This window comes from Heptranchias perlo, chromosome 10 (assembly GCF_035084215.1).
Source record: "Heptranchias perlo isolate sHepPer1 chromosome 10, sHepPer1.hap1, whole genome shotgun sequence".
Lineage (NCBI taxonomy): Eukaryota > Metazoa > Chordata > Chondrichthyes > Hexanchiformes > Hexanchidae > Heptranchias > Heptranchias perlo.
The window spans coordinates 4,706,506-4,727,607 of NC_090334.1; the positions used below are offsets into that span (position 1 = coordinate 4,706,506).

The following is a 21,102-nucleotide window of genomic DNA, read 5'->3' on the forward strand; positions in this document are numbered from 1 at the left end:
CTGTTAATAAACTGGGTAACACCAGATACTGTTTATAAACCAGGTAACACCAGATACTGTTAATAAACCGGGTAACACCAGATACTGTTAATAAACCAGGTAACACCAGATATTGTTTATAAACCGTGTAACACCAGATACTGTTAATAAACAGGGTAACACCAGATACTGTTTATAAACCAGGTAACACCAGATACTGTTAATAAACAGGGTAACACCAGATACTGTTTATAAACCAGGTAGCACCAGATACTGTTAATAAACTGGGTAACACCAGACACTGTTAATAAACCAGGTAACACCAGATGCTGTTAATAAACTGGGTAACACCAGATACTGTTAATAAACCGGGTAACACCAGATACTGTTAATAAACCGGGTAACACCAGATACTGTTAATAAACCAGGTAACACCAGACACTGTTAATAAACCAGGTAACACCAGATACTGTTCATAAACCGGGTAACACCAGATACTGTTAATAAACCAGGTAACACCAGATACTGTTAATAAACCGGGTAACACCAGATTCTGTTAACAAACCGGGTAACACCAGATATTGTTTATCAACCGGGTAACACCAGACACTGTTTATAAACCGGGTAACACCAGATACTGTTAACAAACCGGGTAACATCAAATACTGTTAATAAACCGAGTAACACCAGATACTGTTTATAAACCGGGTAACACCAGATACTGTTAATAAACCGGGTAACACCAGATACTGTTAATAAACCGGGTAACACCAGATACTGTTAATAAACCGGGTAATACCAGATACTGTTAATAAACCGGGTAATACCAGATACTGTTAATAAACCGGGTAACACCAGATACTGTTAACAAACCGGGTAACATCAAATACTGTTAATAAACCGGGTAACACCAGATACTGTTAATAAACCGAGTAACACCAGATACTGTTAACAAACCGGGTAACATCAAATACTGTTAATAAACCGGGTAACACCAGATACTGTTAATAAACCGGGTAACACCAGATACTGTTAATAAACCGAGTAACACCAGATACTGTTAACAAACCGGGTAACATCAAATACTGTTAATAAACCGGGTAACACCAGATACTGTTAATAAACCGGGTAACACCAGATACTGTTAATAAACCAGGTAATACCAGATACTGTTAACAAACCGGGTAACACCAGATACTGTTAATAAACCGGGTAACACCAGATACTGTTAATAAACCGGGTAACACCAGATTCTGTTTATAAACTGGGTAACACCAGATACTGTTAATAAACCGGGTAACACCAGATACTGTTAACAAACCGGGTAACACCAGATACTGTTAATAAACCGGGTAACACCAGATACTGTTAATAAACCGGGTAACACCAGATACTGTTTATAAACTGGGTAACACCAGATACTGTTAACAAACCGGGTAACACCAGATTCTGTTTATAAACTGGGTAACACCAGATACTGTTTATAAACTGGGTAATACCAGATACTGTTAACAAACCGGGTAACACCAGATACTGGTAATAAACTGGGTAACACCAGATACTGTTAATAAACTGGGTAACACCAGATACTGTTAACAAACCGGGTAACACCAGATACTGTTAATAAACCGGGTAACAACAGATACTGTTAATAAACATAGAAACATAGAAAATAGGAGCAAGAGTATGCCATTCGGCCCATCGGGCCTGCTCCGCCATTCAAAATGATCATGGCTGATCGTCTAACTCCGTACCCTGTTCCCGCTTTTTCCCCATATCTCTTGATCCCTTTAGCATTATGAAATGTATCTATCTCCTTCTTGAATACATCTAATGACTTGGCCTCCACTGCCTTCTGTGGTGGAGAATTCCACAGGTTCACCACCCTCAGAGTGTAGAAATTTCTCCTCATGTCGGTTCTAAATGGCTTACCCCGTATCCTGAGACTGTGCCCCCTGGTTCTGGACTCCCCAGCCATTGGAAACATCCTCCCTGCATCTAGTCTGTCTAGTCCTGTTAGAATTTTGTATGTTTCGATGAGATCACCTCTCATTCTTCTGAACTCTAGTAAATATAGGCCTAGTCGACCCAATCGCTCTTCATATGTCAGTCCTGCCATCTCAGGAATCAGTCTGGTAAACCTTCATTGCACTCCCTCCATGGCAAGGACATCCTTCCTCAGATAAGGAGACCAAAACTGCACACAATACTCCAGATGTGGTCTCACCAAGGCCCTGCATAACTGCAGTAAGACATCCCTGCTCCTGTACTCAAATCCTTTTGCAATGAAGGCCAACATACCATTCGACTTCCTAACAGCTTGCTGCACCTGAATGCTCGCTTTCAGCGACTGGTGTACAAGGACACCCAGGTCTCGTTGCACCTCCCCTTTTTCCAATTTATCACCATTCAGATAATCTGCCTTTCTGTTTTTACAACCAAAGTGGATAACCTCACATTTATCCACGTTATACTGCATCTGCCAAGTTCTTGCCCACTCACCCAACTTGTCCAAATCACATTGGAGCCTCTTTGCATCCTCCTCACGACTCACATTCCACCCCAGCTTTGTGTCGTCCGCAAACTTGGAAATGTTACATTCAGTTCCCTCATCCAAATCATTGATATATATTGTGAATAGCTGGGGCCCAAGCACTGATCCCTGCGGTACCCCACTCGTCACTGCCTGCCACCCAGAAGAAGACCCGTTTATTCCTACTCTCTGTTTCCTGTCTGTTAACCAATTCTCATTCCATGCCAGTATATTCCCCCCAATCCCATGTGCTTTAATTTTGCACACTAACCTCTTGTGTGGGACCTTATCAAAAGCCTCTGACCCAGACAAAAACCGGGTAAGACCAGATACTGTTAATAAACTGGGTAATACCAGATACTGTTAATGAACCGGGTAACACCAGTTACTGTTAATAAACTGGGTAACACCAGATACTGTTAATAAACCAGGTAACACCAGACACTGTTAATAAACCGGGTAACACCAGATACTGTTAATAAACCGGGTAACACCAGATACTGTTTATAAACCAGGTAACACCAGATACTGTTTATAAACCGGGTAACACCAGATACTATTAACAAACCGGGTAACACCAGATACTGTTAATAAACCATGTAACACCAGATATTGTTTATAAACCGGGTAACACCAGTTACTATTAACAAACAGGGTAACACCAGATTTTGTTTATAAACCATGTAACACCAGATATTGTTTATAAACCATGTAACACCAGATATTGTTTATAAACCGGGTAACACCAGATACTGTTTATAAACCAGGTAACACCAGATACTGTTTATAAACCAGGTAACACCAGATACTGTTAATAAACCGGGTAACACCAGATACTGTTAATAAACCAGGTAACACCAGATATTGTTTATAAACCGTGTAACACCAGATACTGTTAATAAACAGGGTAACACCAGATACTGTTTATAAACCAGGTAACACCAGATACTGTTAATAAACAGGGTAACACCAGATACTGTTTATAAACCAGGTAACACCAGATACTGTTAATAAACTGGGTAACACCAGACACTGTTAATAAACCAGGTAACACCAGATGCTGTTAATAAACTGGGTAACACCAGATACTGTTAATAAACCGGGTAACACCAGATACTGTTAATAAACCAGGTAACACCAGATACTGTTAATAAACCGGGTAACACCAGATACTGTTAATAAACCAGGTAACACCAGATACTGTTAATAAACCAGGTAACACCAGATACTGTTCATAAACCGGGTAACACCAGATACTGTTAATAAACCGGGTAACACCAGATACTGTTAATAAACCAGGTAACACCAGATACTGTTAATAAACCGGGTAACACCAGATTCTGTTAACAAACCGGGTAACACCAGATATTGTTTATCAACCGGGTAACACCAGACACTGTTTATAAACCGGGTAACACCAGATACTGTTCACAAACCGGGTAACATCAAATACTGTTAATAAACCGAGTAACACCAGATACTGTTTATAAACCGGGTAACACCAGATACTGTTAATAAACCGGGTAACACCAGATACTGTTAATAAACCGGGTAACACCAGATACTGTTAATAAACCGGGTAATACCAGATACTGTTAATAAACCGGGTAACACCAGATACTGTTAACAAACCGGGTAACATCAAATACTGTTAATAAACCGGGTAACACCAGATACTGTTAATAAACCGAGTAACACCAGATACTGTTAACAAACCGGGTAACATCAAATACTGTTAATAAACCGGGTAACACCAGATACTGTTAATAAACCGGGTAACACCAGATACTGTTAATAAACCGGGTAATACCAGATACTGTTAACAAACCGGGTAACACCAGATACTGTTAATAAACCGGGTAACACCAGATACTGTTAATAAACCGGGTAACACCAGATTCTGTTTATAAACTGGGTAACACCAGATACTGTTAATAAACCGGGTAACACCAGATACTGTTAACAAACCGGGTAACACCAGATTCTGTTTATAAACTGGGTAACACCAGATACTGTTTATAAACTGGGTAATACCAGATACTGTTAACAAACCGGGTAACACCAGATACTGTTAATAAACCGGGTAATACCAGATACTGTTAATAAACCGGGTAACACCAGATACTGTTAATAAACCGGGTAACACCAGATACTGTTTATAAACCGGGTAACACCAGATACTGTTTATAAACTGGGTAACACCAGATACTGTTTATAAACCGGGTAATACCAGATACTGTTAACAAACCGGGTAACACCAGATTCTGTTTATAAACTGGGTAACACCAGATACTGTTTATAAACTGGGTAATACCAGATACTGTTAACAAACCGGGTAACACCAGATACTGTTAATAAACTGGGTAACACCAGATACTGTTAATAAACTGGGTAACACCAGATACTGTTAATAAACCGGGTAACACCAGATACTGTTAACAAACCGGGTAACACCAGATACTGTTAATAAACCGGGTAACAACAGATACTGTTAATAAACATAGAAACATAGAAAATAGGAGCAAGAGTATGCCATTCGGCCCATCGGGCCTGCTCCGCCATTCAAAATGATCATGGCTGATCGTCTAACTCCGTACCCTGTTCCCGCTTTTTCCCCATATCTCTTGATCCCTTTAGCATTATGAAATGTATCTATCTCCTTCTTGAATACATCTAATGACTTGGCCTCCACTGCCTTCTGTGGTGGAGAATTCCACAGGTTCACCACCCTCAGAGTGTAGAAATTTCTCCTCATGTCGGTTCTAAATGGCTTACCCCGTATCCTGAGACTGTGCCCCCTGGTTCTGGACTCCCCAGCCATTGGAAACATCCTCCCTGCATCTAGTCTGTCTAGTCCTGTTAGAATTTTGTATGTTTCGATGAGATCACCTCCCATTCTTCTGAACTCTAGTAAATATAGGCCTAGTCGACCCAATCGCTCTTCATATGTCAGTCCTGCCATCTCAGGAATCAGTCTGGTAAACCTTCATTGCACTCCCTCCATGGCAAGGACATCCTTCCTCAGATAAGGAGACCAAAACTGCACACAATACTCCAGATGTGGTCTCACCAAGGCCCTGCATAACTGCAGTAAGACATCCCTGCTCCTGTACTCAAATCCTTTTGCAATGAAGGCCAACATACCATTCGACTTCCTAACAGCTTGCTGCACCTGAATGCTCGCTTTCAGCGACTGGTGTACAAGGACACCCAGGTCTCGTTGCACCTCCCCTTTTTCCAATTTATCACCATTCAGATAATCTGCCTTTCTGTTTTTACAACCAAAGTGGATAACCTCACATTTATCCACGTTATACTGCATCTGCCAAGTTCTTGCCCACTCACCCAACTTGTCTAAATCACATTGGAGCCTCTTTGCATCCTCCTCACGACTCACATTCCACCCCAGCTTTGTGTCGTCCGCAAACTTGGAAATGTTACATTCAGTTCCCTCATCCAAATCATTGATATATATTGTGAATAGCTGGGGCCCAAGCACTGATCCCTGCGGTACCCCACTCGTCACTGCCTGCCACCCAGAAAAAGACCCATTTATTCCTACTCTCTGTTTCCTGTCTGTTAACCAATTCTCATTCCATGCCAGTATATTCCCCCCAATCCCATGTGCTTTAATTTTGCACACTAACCTCTTGTGTGGGACCTTATCAAAAGCCTCTGACCCAGACAAAAACCGGGTAAGACCAGATACTGTTAATAAACTGGGTAATACCAGATACTGTTAATGAACCGGGTAACACCAGTTACTGTTAATAAACTGGGTAACACCAGACACTGTTTATAAACCGGGTAACAGCAGATACTGTTAATAAACTGGGTAACACCAGATACTGTCTATAAACTGGGTAACAGAAGATACTGTTAATAAACTGGGTAACACCAGATACTGTCTATAAACTGGGTAACACCAGATACTGTCTATAAACTGGGTAACACAAGATACTGTTAATAAACTGGGTAACACCAGATACTGTCTATAAACTGGGTAACACCAGATACTGTCTATAAACTGGGTAACACCAGATACTGTTAATAAACTGGGTAACACCAGATACTGTCTATAAACTGGGTAACACCAGATACTGTCTATAAACTGGGTAACACCAGATACTGTTAATAAACTGGGTAACCCCAGCCACTGTTAATATACCGGGTAACACCAGATACTGTTAATAAACTGGGTAACACCAGATACTGTTAATATACCGGGTAACACCAGATACTGTTAATAAACCGGGTAACACCAGATACTGTTAATAAACCGGGTAACACCAGATACTGTTAATAAACCAGGTAACACCAGATACTGTTTATAAACCAGGTAACACCAGATACTGTTAATAAACTGGGTAACACCAGACACTGTTAATAAACCAGGTAACACCAGATGCTGTTAATAAACTGGGTAACACCAGATACTGTTAATAAACCGGGTAACACCAGATACTGTTAATAAACCGGGTAACAACAGATACTGTTAATAAACATAGAAACATAGAAAATAGGAGCAAGAGTATGCCATTCGGCCCATCGGGCCTGCTCCGCCATTCAAAATGATCATGGCTGATCGTCTAACTCCGTACCCTGTTCCCGCTTTTTCCCCATATCTCTTGATCCCTTTAGCATTATGAAATGTATCTATCTCCTTCTTGAATACATCTAATGACTTGGCCTCCACTGCCTTCTGTGGTGGAGAATTCCACAGGTTCACCACCCTCAGAGTGTAGAAATTTCTCCTCATGTCGGTTCTAAATGGCTTACCCCGTATCCTGAGACTGTGCCCCCTGGTTCTGGACTCCCCAGCCATTGGAAACATCCTCCCTGCATCTAGTCTGTCTAGTCCTGTTAGAATTTTGTATGTTTCGATGAGATCACCTCTCATTCTTCTGAACTCTAGTAAATATAGGCCTAGTCGACCCAATCGCTCTTCATATGTCAGTCCTGCCATCTCAGGAATCAGTCTGGTAAACCTTCATTGCACTCCCTCCATGGCAAGGACATCCTTCCTCAGATAAGGAGACCAAAACTGCACACAATACTCCAGATGTGGTCTCACCAAGGCCCTGCATAACTGCAGTAAGACATCCCTGCTCCTGTACTCAAATCCTTTTGCAATGAAGGCCAACATACCATTCGACTTCCTAACAGCTTGCTGCACCTGAATGCTCGCTTTCAGCGACTGGTGTACAAGGACACCCAGGTCTCGTTGCACCTCCCCTTTTTCCAATTTATCACCATTCAGATAATCTGCCTTTCTGTTTTTACAACCAAAGTGGATAACCTCACATTTATCCACGTTATACTGCATCTGCCAAGTTCTTGCCCACTCACCCAACTTGTCTAAATCACATTGGAGCCTCTTTGCATCCTCCTCACGACTCACATTCCACCCCAGCTTTGTGTCGTCCGCAAACTTGGAAATGTTACATTCAGTTCCCTCATCCAAATCATTGATATATATTGTGAATAGCTGGGGCCCAAGCACTGATCCCTGCGGTACCCCACTCGTCACTGCCTGCCACCCAGAAAAAGACCCGTTTATTCCTACTCTCTGTTTCCTGTCTGTTAACCAATTCTCATTCCATGCCAGTATATTCCCCCCAATCCCATGTGCTTTAATTTTGCACACTAACCTCTTGTGTGGGACCTTATCAAAAGCCTCTGACCCAGACAAAAACCGGGTAAGACCAGATACTGTTAATAAACTGGGTAATACCAGATACTGTTAATGAACCGGGTAACACCAGTTACTGTTAATAAACTGGGTAACACCAGACACTGTTTATAAACCGGGTAACAGCAGATACTGTTAATAAACTGGGTAACACCAGATACTGTCTATAAACTGGGTAACAGAAGATACTGTTAATAAACTGGGTAACACCAGATACTGTCTATAAACTGGGTAACACCAGATACTGTCTATAAACTGGGTAACACAAGATACTGTTAATAAACTGGGTAACACCAGATACTGTCTATAAACTGGGTAACACCAGATACTGTCTATAAACTGGGTAACACCAGATACTGTTAATAAACTGGGTAACACCAGATACTGTCTATAAACTGGGTAACACCAGATACTGTCTATAAACTGGGTAACACCAGATACTGTTAATAAACTGGGTAACCCCAGCCACTGTTAATATACCGGGTAACACCAGATACTGTTAATAAACTGGGTAACACCAGATACTGTTAATATACCGGGTAACACCAGATACTGTTAATAAACCGGGTAACACCAGATACTGTTAATAAACCGGGTAACCCCAGCCACTGTTAATATACCGGGTAACACCAGATACTGTTAATATACCGGGTAACACCAGATACTGTTAATAAACCGGGTAACACCAGATACTGTTAATAAACTGGGTAACACCAGATACTGTCTATAAACTGGGTAACAGAAGATACTGTTAATAAACTGGGTAACACCAGATACTGTCTATAAACTGGGTAACACCAGATACTGTCTATAAACTGGGTAACACAAGATACTGTTAATAAACTGGGTAACACCAGATACTGTCTATAAACTGGGTAACACCAGATACTGTCTATAAACTGGGTAACACCAGATACTGTTAATAAACTGGGTAACACCAGATACTGTCTATAAACTGGGTAACACCAGATACTGTCTATAAACTGGGTAACACCAGATACTGTTAATAAACTGGGTAACCCCAGCCACTGTTAATATACCGGGTAACACCAGATACTGTTAATAAACTGGGTAACACCAGATACTGTTAATATACCGGGTAACACCAGATACTGTTAATAAACCGGGTAACACCAGATACTGTTAATAAACCGGGTAACCCCAGCCACTGTTAATATACCGGGTAACACCAGATACTGTTAATATACCGGGTAACACCAGATACTGTTAATAAACCGGGTAACACCAGATACTGTTAATAAACCGGGTAACACCAGATACTATTAATAAACCGGGTAACACCAGATACTGTTAATAAACCGGGTCACACCAGATACTGTTAATAAACCGGGTAACACCAGATACTGTTAATAAACCAGGTAACACCAGATACTGTTAATAAACCGAGTAACACCAGACACTGCTAATAAACCGGGTAACACCAGATACTGTTAATAAACCGGTTAACACCAGATACTGTTAATAAACCGGGTAACACCAGATACTATTAATAAACCGGGTAACACCAGATACTGTTAATAAACCGGGTCACACCAGATACTGTTAATAAACCAGGTAACACCAGATACTGTTAATAAACCGAGTAACACCAGACACTGTTAATAAACTGGCTAAGACCAGATACTTTCAATAATCCTGGTAACACCTGATAGTTTGTCAGCCCTCGCTATCCAGAATGTTGGGTGAGGTACAGCCATGATGGTGAGGTAACAGAGGGGGCCCCTGTGTCTGTGCACCAGACAAAGAGATGAGGCTAGTGAGAGAGAGCTAGGTTTTTATCCCATTTCACAAAATTGTCCCACAGCATATCACATGCAATAAAGTACTTTTGAATTATAGTCACTGTTGTAATGTAGGAAACGCAGCAGTCAATTTGCACACAGCATGGTCCCCCAAGCAGCAATGAAGATAATGACCAGACCATCTGTATTCGTGATGTTGGTTGAGTGATAAATAAGGGCCGGGACACCGGGGAAAACTCCTTTTCTCAACTTCAAAATTGTGCTGTGGGATCTTTTACAGAGGGAGCCTTGGTTTAACATCTCATCCAAAAGACAGTAAATGTTTACATCTGATCCATAGGGTTAGGAGACCAATTAGAGGGGTGGGGGAGGGAGGAAGAGGAGGCACATAGGATGGGGATGGGCTGATGTGTATGTGTTTTACTAATGGATTGTGGATTGTTTTCTGCACAAATTCTTCAGGCTGTGACGTGGCTGAATGAAAAGATCATTGTGGCCCTGGACGAGAGCTGGACGGAGCCCAGCAACCTGCAGGGCAAACTGCAGAAACACCAAACCTTCGAGGCCGAAATCATGGCCAACCAGAACAGGATCCAGAGCATCGACACGGTGAGAGCTTCTGTTCGAAATTCAGCTACTGGCGCAATTGAGGCTCTTGTGCAGCAACAGTCATCTGTGGAACAGGGAACTGACTGCCCAGAATTGTCTGCTCAGCTCAATGGAGGAAGTATTCATGGCCACCAATGCAGCTTTACCTTTATTCCGAGCGGGCAGAACATTTCGCCTTCAGGTTCAAATAAAAGGAATGCATGCACTCAAAAGTATACTCCTGTATCTGAGGCCAAATATTTGTTTCCGCTTTTGGGTCTTGTATAGTTTTTCTTCTTTAAAAAAAATCCAATTTTAAATGCACTCTACCTGTTTTGGGCACAGTTTGTTTAGTTTATGTTGATTTTTCTGTTTTGCATATTCAACAGTATTTTAGTCAATGAGATTCAAAGAGTTTGTATATTTGAAAGGGGAGATAGAACAAGTCCAGGGAACTATAGACCAATTAGCTTAATGTTGGTGGTAGGAAAGATAATGGAATCTTTACTCAAAGATGTAATAGAAAGACATCTAGAGAACAAAAATATAATAGGGAAAGTCAGCACGGATTTCAGAAGAGAAAGTCATTCTTGACCAACTTTACTGAATTCTTTGAAGAAGTAACAGAAAGAGTAGACAAGGGTAATGTAGTAGACATAATATATTTGGATTTTCAAAAGGTCTTTGATAAGGTACCACATAGTGGACTCATGACTAAGGTCAGAGCATGTAGAGTATGTGGACAGGTCGTAGAATGGATAGCAAACTGGCTACAAAACAGAAAACAGTTAAGGGTAGCTACTCAGACTGGCAAAAGGTGGGAAGTGGTGTTCCACAGGGATCGGTGCTGGGACCACTGTTGTTCACAATTTACATTAATGATTTTGGTTTGGAAATCGGAATTACAATTTCAAAATTTGTAGATGACACCAAATTGGGGGGTGTAGTTAATACAAAGGAAGAATGGGTCAAAATACAGGAGGTCATTAATAAACTTGCAGAATGGATGTGTAATTGGCAAATGAATTTCAATGTAGATAAGTGTGAGGTGGTGCATTTTGGTAGGAAGAATAAGGAGGCCACATACTGCTGGGATAATAAGAGTCTGAATGGGGTAGAGGAGCAAAGGGATCTCGGGATACAGATACACAAATCACGAAAAGTAGCGACGCAGGTTAATAAGGCCATAAAAAAGGGAAATAAAGCACTGGGGTTTATTTCTAGAGGCATAGAATTGAAAAGCAGAAAAGTTATGTTAAACTTGTAAAGAACCTTGGTTAGACCACACTTGGAGTACTGTGCACAGTTCTGGCCTCCATATTATAAAAAAGATATAGAGGCATTGGAGAGGATTCAAAAAAGATTCACAAGGATGATACCAGAACTGAGAGGATATACTTATCAAGAAAGACTTAACAGGCTGGGGCTCTTTACTATAGAAAATAGAAGGCTGAGGGGTGACCTGATAGAGGTCTTTAAGATTATGAAAGGGTTTGATAGGGTAGACGTAGAGAAAATGTTTCCATTTGTGGGGGAGCCCAAAACTAGAGGTTACCAATATAAAATAGTCACTAATAAATCCAATAGGGAATTCAGGAGAGTGGTAAGAATGTGGAACTCGCTACCACAAGGAGTAGTTGAGGCAAATAACACACATACATTTAAAGGGAAGCTGGATATGAAGGAGAAAGGAAAAGAAGGGTGTCCAGATAGGGTTAGATGAAGTAGGGAGGGAGGATGCTTGTGTGAAGGGTAAACGTCGGCATAGACCAGTTGGTTCGAATGGCCTGTTTCTGTGCTGTAGTCTCGACGTAACTCGATGTAACAATTATGTTTCAATGACTTCAACCAAGTTTTTCAAAGTATGTGCCTTATGTCTGTGCTGAATTTTTTAGCTTGTATTTTATAAGAAACAGATAATAAATAGAATCATGATGTGGTCTCTGGTCCCCAGAAGTTCCACTGCTTCTATAATGTGGATAAAATCCTTGCAGAAGAAAGCCCAGGTACAATGTTCTGTACCACAATCATTAGTTCTTACCCTGTTGCCTCCCTACCACTAGGACATTGCCAGTCTTAATGGAGTAGTGTTATGTTTTTGGGTTTGTACTGCTAGATATTTTCTGATATTCAACCCAAACCAGTCAATCCTGTAGCAAACCTCAAGTGCCTTATGATCTGGTGTGTCCCTTTTTCTGCCCAATATCTAGTGAAATAATAGTGAGACCAAGGGATTGTCACAGAGAGCCCACACTCTGTGCACTGAGTAGTGGAATGTCCCATGTACCACCAAGTGATCCTTTTCTTTTCCAAACTTGATAAACACACTTACCAAATCGAGACTTTGGTTTTATTAACACAAGGCGAATGAAAAGTAGTTGGTATGACAGTGAAATGTGTATTTCTCTACACTCCTCACATGCACAAAAATAATAAAGACACCGTTCGCTTTCGCTCTAAAGATAGACCTTAAATGGATGTCCACCTTCTGTAAACTCAATCTATCTTAACCCCCGACTAACTGCCACAACTTAAAATACTCAGTCTTATAGCTGGTAGTTGTGAGATTCAAACACTCTTTGCTGTGGACTACCAATATAATTATGTAAAGGGAGGAATTTGCCCCCTAGCTGTCCATCACAGAGGCTCCAGCCAATGAATGGCTCCCTCCCCTTCTCAAAAGGTCTCAAACAACTCTCAATCAAAGTCATAGGAACAGGAGTTACCATTCAGCCCCATGAGCCTGTAACCGCCATTCAGTTACATCATGGCTGATCTGTACCTCAACCCCATTTACCCACCTTTGTTCCATATCCCTTGTCACTCTTGCCTAACAAAAATCTATCACTCTCAGTGTTCAAATTTTCATTTGACCTAGCCTCAACAGCTTTTTGGGGGACAGTTCTAGGTTTCCATTAACTTCTGTGTGAAAAATTGACCTCACAGCTAAATGGCCCAGCTATAATTTTAAGATTATACCTCCGTGTTCTAGATTCACCTACCAGAGGAAATAGTCTCTCTATCCTATCGACTCCTTTAATTAGATCAATTAGATCACCCCTCAACCATCTGAACTCAAGGGAATACAAGCCTAGTCTGTGCAACCTTGAGGTCACTGTCTGGTTTGTGGAGGTGAGGTCACTCCCATTCTATCTGGTTTGTGGAGGCGAGGTCACTCCCATTCTGTCTGTTTTTTGGAGGTGAGGTCACTCCCATTCTGTCTGGTTTGTGGACGTGAGGTCACTCCCATTCTATCTGGTTTGTGGAGGTGAGGTCACTCCCATTCTGTCTGTTTTTTGGAGGTGAGGTCACTCCCTTTCTGTCTGGTTTGTGGACGTGAGGTCACTCCCATTCTATCTGGTTTGTGGAGGTGAGGTCACTCCCATTCTGTCTGTTTTTTGGAGGTGAGGTCACTCCCATTCTGTCTGTTTTTTGGAGGTGAGGTCACTCCCTTTCTGTCTGGTTTGTGGAGGTGAGGTCACTCCCATTCTGTCTGTTTTTTGGAGGTGAGGTCACTCCCTTTCTGTCTGGTTTGTGGAGGTGAGGTCACTCCCATTCTGTCTGTTTTTTGGAGGTGAGGTCACTCCCATTCTGTCTGTTTTTTGGAGGTGAGGTCACTCCCATTCTGTCTGTTTTTTGGAGGTGAGGTCACTCCCATTCTGTCTGTTTTTTGGAGGTGAGGTCACTCCCATTCTGTCTGTTTTTTGGAGGTGAGGTCACTCCCTTTCTGTCTGTTTTTTGGAGGTGAGGTCACTCCCATTCTGTCTGTTTTTTGGAGGTGAGGTCACTCCCATTCTGTCTGTTTTTTGGAGGTGAGGTCACTCCCATTCTGTCTGTTTTTTGGAGGTGAGGTCACTCCCTTTCTGTCTGTTTTTTGGAGGTGAGGTCACTCCCATTCTGTCTGGTTTGTGCTTACTCCCCATTCACATTGTTGTTTCTGACTGTATCCCGTTGCAGGAAGGGGAGCGGATGATTAACGCTGGACATTACGCTGTTGATGAGATTGAGCCCCGGATGAAACAGATTCAGGACCTATGGAAGGAGCTGCTGGAGAACTGCCGTGAGAAGAGGTCCAAGCTGGTGGATGCACATAAGGTGGATGAATGTTATCAAACTCTTGTACCTTTGATCTCATTGTGAGTGTTAACATCGGTAATATTACATCAGCTCCCCGCTGGCTTCACGTTGACTCCGTCTCCCCTGAGACGCTGACTCTCGCAGTACGGTTCCACCTGCACAACCCCTTCTAATACCTGCCCCACGTGGCCACTCTTTGCGTGAGTGTTGGCAGTATATTGGACCATGGGGGCATCACATCTAAGGCCAGTCCTATAGTCACACATTGGTGCACTCATCAGCACCAGTTACTGGATAGTAATCAGGAGGGAGCCCTTGCTGATTTCCCCCTCCACTACCCATGGGTTATTTCCCCACTTGTAGCTCCTCTCTCAGTATAAGTTTCAGGGAAAGTTCTGTTCTCGCTGATGTTTAAATTACTTTCGACAATCATGGTGCAGCAGAGTACGGAGTTCTCTTTCACCATCAATCCTGCCCCCGCCATAAACTGAGGCATGAGAGTGTGTAACAAGTCAAAAAGCAGAGCTGACCCAATGTTTGCCGCTGAGACAATTTCTTTTGAACTGAACTGGTGAGCCGAGGCCCGTGGGCGATCGGGCGAGCCGAGGCCCGTGGGCCATCGGGCGAGCCGAGGCCCGTGGGCCATCGGGCGAGCCGAGGCCCGTGGGCCATCGGGCGAGCCGAGGCCTGTTGGCTAGTCCGTTAGTTGGTGAGTGACCTGCCTGGTGTGGTACTGAGCAATACTGAGCACAACACCCCAGGTTAGCTCACCCCATCCGGGCTGCACACTCGATTTAATAAAGATGGCCTTGAGTGCCCAGAGCTGGGGAAGAGACTCTGCCAGGGACTACCCTGGCCGCTTGCGTTGGGGGTGAGGGGCCGCGTGCGTTGGGGGTGAGGGGCCGCGTGCGTTGGGGGTGAGGGGCCGCGTGCGTTGGGGGTGAGGGGCCGCGTGCGTTGGGGGTGAGGGGCCGCGTGCGTTGGGGGTGAGGGGCAGCGTGCGTTGGGGTGAGGGGCAGGGTGCGTTGGGGTGAGGGGCAGGGTGCGTTGGGGTGAGGGGCAGGGTGCGTTGGGGTGAGGGGCAGGGTGCGTTGGGGGTGAGGGGCCGCGTGTTGGGGGTGAGGGGCAGCGTGCATTGGGGTGAGGGGCCGCGTGCGTTGGGGTGAGGGGCAGGGTGCGTTGGGGTGAGGGGCAGGGTGCGTTGGGGTGAGGGGCAGGGTGCGTTGGGGGTGAGGGGCAGCGTGTTGGGGGTGAGGGGCAGCGTGCATTGGGGTGAGGGGCCGCGTGCGTTGGGGTGAGGGGCAGGGTGCGTTGGGGTGAGGGGCAGGGTGCGTTGGGGGTGAGGGGCCGCGTGCGTTGGGGCGAGGGGCAGGGTGCGTTGGGGCGAGGGGCAGCGTGCGTTGGGGCGAGGGGCAGGGCGCGTTGGGGGTGAGGGGCAGGGTGAGTTGGGGGTGAGGGGCAGGGCGCGTTGGGGCGAGGGGCAGGGCGCGTTGGGGGTGAGGGGCAGGGTGCGTTGGGGGTGAGGGGCAGAGTGCGTTGGGGGTGAGGGGCAGGGTGCGTTGGGGCGAGGGGCAGGGCGCGTTGCGGCGAGGGGCAGCGTGCGTTGGGGGTGAGGGGCAGGGCGCGTTGCGGCGAGGGGCGAGGGCGCGTTGGGGAGAGGGGCAGGGTGCGTTGGGGAGAGGGGCAGGGTGCGTTGGGGGTGAGGGGCAGGGTGCGTTGGGGGTGAGAGGCAGCGTGCGTTGGGGGTGAGGGGCAGGGTGCGTTGGGGGTGAGGGGCAGGGTGCGTTGGGGCGAGGGGCAGGGCGCGTTGCGGCGAGGGGCGAGGGCGCGTTGGGGAGAGGGGCAGGGTGCGTTGGGGAGAGGGGCAGGGTGCGTTGGGGGTGAGGGGCAGGGTGTTGGGGAGAGGGGCAGGGCGCGTTGGGGCGAGGGGCGAGGGCGCGTTGGGGAGAGGGGCAGGGTGCGTTGGGGAGAGGGGCAGGGTGCGTTGGGGGTGAGGGGCAGGGTGTTGGGGAGAGGGGCAGGGCGCGTTGGGGCGAGGGGCAGGGTGCGTTGGGGGTGAGGGGCAGGGTGCGTTGGGGGTGAGGGGCAGGGTGTTGGGGAGAGGGGCAGGGCGCGTTGGGGCGAGGGGCAGGGTGCGTTGGGGGTGAGGGGCAGGGTGCGTTGGGGGTGAGGGGCAGGGTGTTGGGGAGAGGGGCAGGGCGCGTTGGGGCGAGGGGCAGGGTGCGTTGGGGCAAGGGGCAGGGCGCGTTGGGGAGAGGGGCAGGGCGCGTTGGGGAGAGGGGCAGGGTGCGTTGGGGGTGAGGGGCAGGGCGCGTTGGGGGTGAGGGGCAGGGTGTTGGGGCGAGGGGCAGGGCGCGTTGGGGAGAGGGGCAGGGTGCGTTGGGGGTGAGGGGCAGGGTGTTGGGGCGAGGGGCAGGGCGCGTTGGGGTGAGGGGCAGGGTGTTGGGGCGAGGGGCAGGGCGCGTTGGGGAGAGGGGCAGGGTGCGTTGGGGGTGAGGGGCAGGGTGCGTTGGGGGTGAGGGGCAGGGTGTTGGGGCGAGGGGCAGGGCGCGTTGGGGAGAGGGGCAGGGTGCGTTGGGGGTGAGGGGCAGGGTGCGTTGGGGGTGAGGGGCAGGGTGCGTTGGGGGTGAGGGGCAGGGTGTTGGGGCGAGGGGCAGGGCGCGTTGGGGTGAGGGGCAGGGCGCGTTGTGGGCGAGGGGCAGGGCGCGTTGGGTAGGGCGCGTTGGGGGTGAGGGGCAGGGTGTTGGGGCGAGGGGCAGCGTGCGTTGGGGCGAGGGGCAGCGTGCGTTGGGGCGAGGGGCAGCGTGCGTTGGGGCGAGGGGCAGGGTGCGTTGGGGAGAGGGGCGAGGGTGCGTTGGGGTGAGGGGCAGCGTGCGTTGGGGGTGAGGGGCAGGGTGTTGGGGTGAGGGGCAGCGTGCGTTGGGGCGAGGGGCAGGGCGCGTTGGGGCGAGGGGCAGGGCGCGTTGGGGCGAGGGGCAGGGCGCGTTGGGGCGAGGGGCGAGGGGCGGGGTGAGGGGCAGGGTGCGGGGTGAGGGGCAGCGTGCGTTGGGGCGAGGGGCAGGGTGCAGGTGAGGGGCAGGGTGCGGGTGAGGGTGAGGGGCAGGGTGCGGGTGAGGGGCAGGGTACGGGTGAGGGGCAGCGTGCGTTGGGGCGAGGGGCAGGGTGAGGGCGAGGGGCAGGGCGCGTTGGGGAGAGGGGCGAGGGGCGGGGTGAGGGGCAGGGTGCAGGTGAGGGGCATGGCGCGTTGGGGCGAGGGGCAGGGTGCGGGTGAGGGGCAGGGTGCGGGGTGAGGGGCAGTGTGCGTTGGGGCGAGGGGCAGGGTGAGGGTGAGGGGCAGTGTGCACAGATGCCGTTGATGTGCAGGGAGCTCTCGTGGGTCAATAAATAACAATTCCTTCTCTTTAACCGTGGAGGCCCTGCACCTCCAGCGTAGCATCGACGATGTAGAGAAGTGGCTGAGTGAGGTGGAGCAGCAGCTGGCTGATCCCATCTATGGCAAGGACCTGGCATCCGTGAAGAACCTGCTAAACAAACAGCAAGATCTGGAGGAAGACATCAGCAGCTACGTGGAGAGGATTCAGGGGCTGCTCAACCAGTCCGAGGAGTTTGTCCATGAAAATCACTTCCTAGCCGAGGAGATTCGAGACAGAGTCGAGGTTGTTCTCCAGAGGTAAACTCGGAGATTCAGACAGTTGTGCTGAGCCCTACCCCCCAACAGGACATTCCCAGCTGAGGGGTGATTTAATTGAGGTGTATAAAATTATGAGGGACCTAGATAGAGTGGATAGGAAGGACTTATTTCCTTTAGCAGAGAGGCCAATAACCAGGGGGCATAGATTCAAAGTAATTGGTCGAAGGATTAGAGGGGAGCTGAGGAGAAATGTTTTTTCACCCAGAGGGTGGTGGGGGTCTGGAACTCACTGCCTGAGAGGGTGGTAGAGGCAGAAACCCTCATCGCATTTAAAAAGTACCTGGATGTGCACCTGAAGTGCTGTGACCTACAGGACTACGGACCAAGTGCTGGAAAGTGGGATTAGGCTGGATAACTCTTTTCGACTGTCTCAGACATGATGGGCCGAATGGCCTCCTTCTGTGCTGTAATTTTCTATGATTCTGTGATTCAATCCCTGGACATTCCCAGCTTCAATCCCTGGACATTCCCAGCTTCAATCCCTGGACATTCCCAGCTTCAATCCCTGGTCACTCCCAGCTTCAATCCCTGGACATTCCCAGTTTCAATCCCAGGTCACTCCCAGCTTCAATCCGAGGTCACTCCCAGCTTCAATCCGAGGTCACTCCCAGCTTCAATCCCAGGTCACCCCCAGCTTCAATCCCTGGACATTCCCAGCTTCAATCCCTGGACATTCCCAGCTTCAATCCCAGGTCATTCCCAGCTTCAACCTGCCAAGTGAACTCAGTCCAGCCAGGGCTTCCGCTCCTCACCACCATCCAATAGCTCTTTCCTGAAAGTCCAGACCAAGTCAGCAGGTGAATAGAGCATAGGATCGGACTCACTGTGCTCCCGACACGGTCGAAGAGCCTGACGACGCTCGATCCCGGAGATTCCTGCTCCTGTCCGCCCATTCCACCTCCGTTAATCAGACAGGATGTGGACGGGAGTTCTGTTCTCAAGGAACTCTGCCCACATTGTCCGGGTTTAGGGACTGGTGACGTAGGAAGGGCCACCCCGAACGGGCGGGAGCTTGGCTTCAATATCACGTGGAGCCACCTGCAGACATTCAGGTGTGCCTGCCTCCGTTTGTTGCTAGGGAACCAGCTGAGGCAGGCGCTGATTTAAAAGCTGCCTTAAATCTGCAAATGTCCACTCACTTCTTGATGGAGTTGTTTTTTTTCTGCTGACACTTGGGAGCCTCTGTGCCAACTGTTCTATTTGCCCTCCCCCTCCCCCGGCACCGTTGCGGGTTTGCCAGTGGGGTAAAGAGGAGTGCCTGCAGGGGAACGCCAAACCTCTCAGGCTGAGTGAATGTGCTCTGTGCCAAACTGCCGGGACCCCTCACACGGCATCGCCAGACAGAGGTGACCACACCTCGCTTTGGTGGACAGTCAGTGTGGGAGGGGTTCCTCTTCACGGAGGACGGTAGACCTGATGGTGCCACTAAGATGTGTGAACACCTGACTAACCGGAATGTCCCAATCAGTCACTCATCCCTCCATTGACACGGCATGAAGGGTGGATCAGCCACATGGCCTGAATGGCCACACCCACCAAGATACCACCATCCCTATACACAGACCCTGGCACACATACCAGGCTGTGTCGGTTAGAAACTTCCACAGGATCAGGGTCAGCAGAGAGCTAGAAACAGAGCTGTGCTGTTTACTACAAGGTGACATGCAGCTAACGTGCAGCTGTACTGCACCCTGTGCCGTACCGCACCCTGTGCCGTACCGCACCCTGTGCTGTAACGTACCCTGTGCTGTACCGTACCCTGTGCTGTACCGTACCCTGTGCTGTACCGCACCCTGGCTGTACCATACCCTGGCTGTGCCGTACCCTGTGCTGTGCTGTACCGTACCCTGGCTGTGCCGTACCCTGTGCTGTACCGTACCCTGTGCTGTACCGTACCCTGGCTGTGCCGTACCCTGGCTGTACCATACCCTGTGCTGTACCGCACCCTGGCTGTACCATACCCTGGCTGTGCCGTACCCTGTGCTGTGCCGTACCCTGTGCTGTGCCGTACCCTGTGCTGTGCCGTACCCTGGCTGTGCCGTACCCTGGCTGTGCCGTACCCTGTGCTGTACCGTACCCTGGCTGTGCCGTACCCTGTGCTGTACCGTACCCTGTGCTGTACCGTACCCTGTGCTGTGCCGTACCCTGTGCTGTGCCGTACCCTGTGCTGTGCCGTACCCTGGCTGTACCGTACCTGGCTGTACTGTACCCTGTACTCTACCGTACCCTGGCTGTACTGTACCTGGCTGTACTGTACACTACTGTACCTGGCTGTACTGTACCCTGTGCTGTACCGTACCCTGGCTATACTGTACCGTACCCTGTACTGTACTGTACCTGGCTGTACTGTACCTGGCTGTACTGTACCCTGTGCTGTACCGTACCCTGGCTGTACGGTACCTGGCTGTACGGTACCTGGCTGTACTGTACCTGGCTGTACTGTACCTGGCTGTACTGTACCCTGTGCTATACCGTACCCTGTGCTGTACCGTACCTGGCTGTACTGTACCCTGGCTGTACTGTACCCTGTGCTGTGCCGTACCCTGTGCTGTGCCGTACCCTGTGCTGTGCCGTACCCTGTGCTGTGCCGTACCCTGTGCTGTGCCGTACCCTGTGCTGTGCCGCTCCCTGTGCCGCTCCCTGTGCTGTACCCTGTGCTGTACCGTACCTGGCTGTACCGTACCCTGGCTGTACCGTACCCTGGCTGTACCGTACCCTGTGCTGTGCCGCTCCCTGTGCTGTACCCTGTGCTGTGCCGCTCCCTGTGCTGTACCCTGTG

General features: G+C 48.3%; 1 protein-coding gene across 1 annotated transcript in view; it reads left to right on the forward strand.

The window, feature by feature from the left end:
• Positions 1–21,102, forward strand: part of sptbn5 (spectrin, beta, non-erythrocytic 5) — a 394,215-nt gene that overhangs the window by 269,167 nt on the left and 103,946 nt on the right. Inside the window, exons 51-53 of the mRNA XM_067991151.1 lie at positions 10,430–10,576; positions 14,513–14,650; positions 18,046–18,302. Coding sequence (XP_067847252.1) covers positions 10,430–10,576; positions 14,513–14,650; positions 18,046–18,302 — 542 coding nt within the window. The remainder of the gene's footprint in view (positions 1–10,429; positions 10,577–14,512; positions 14,651–18,045; positions 18,303–21,102) is intronic.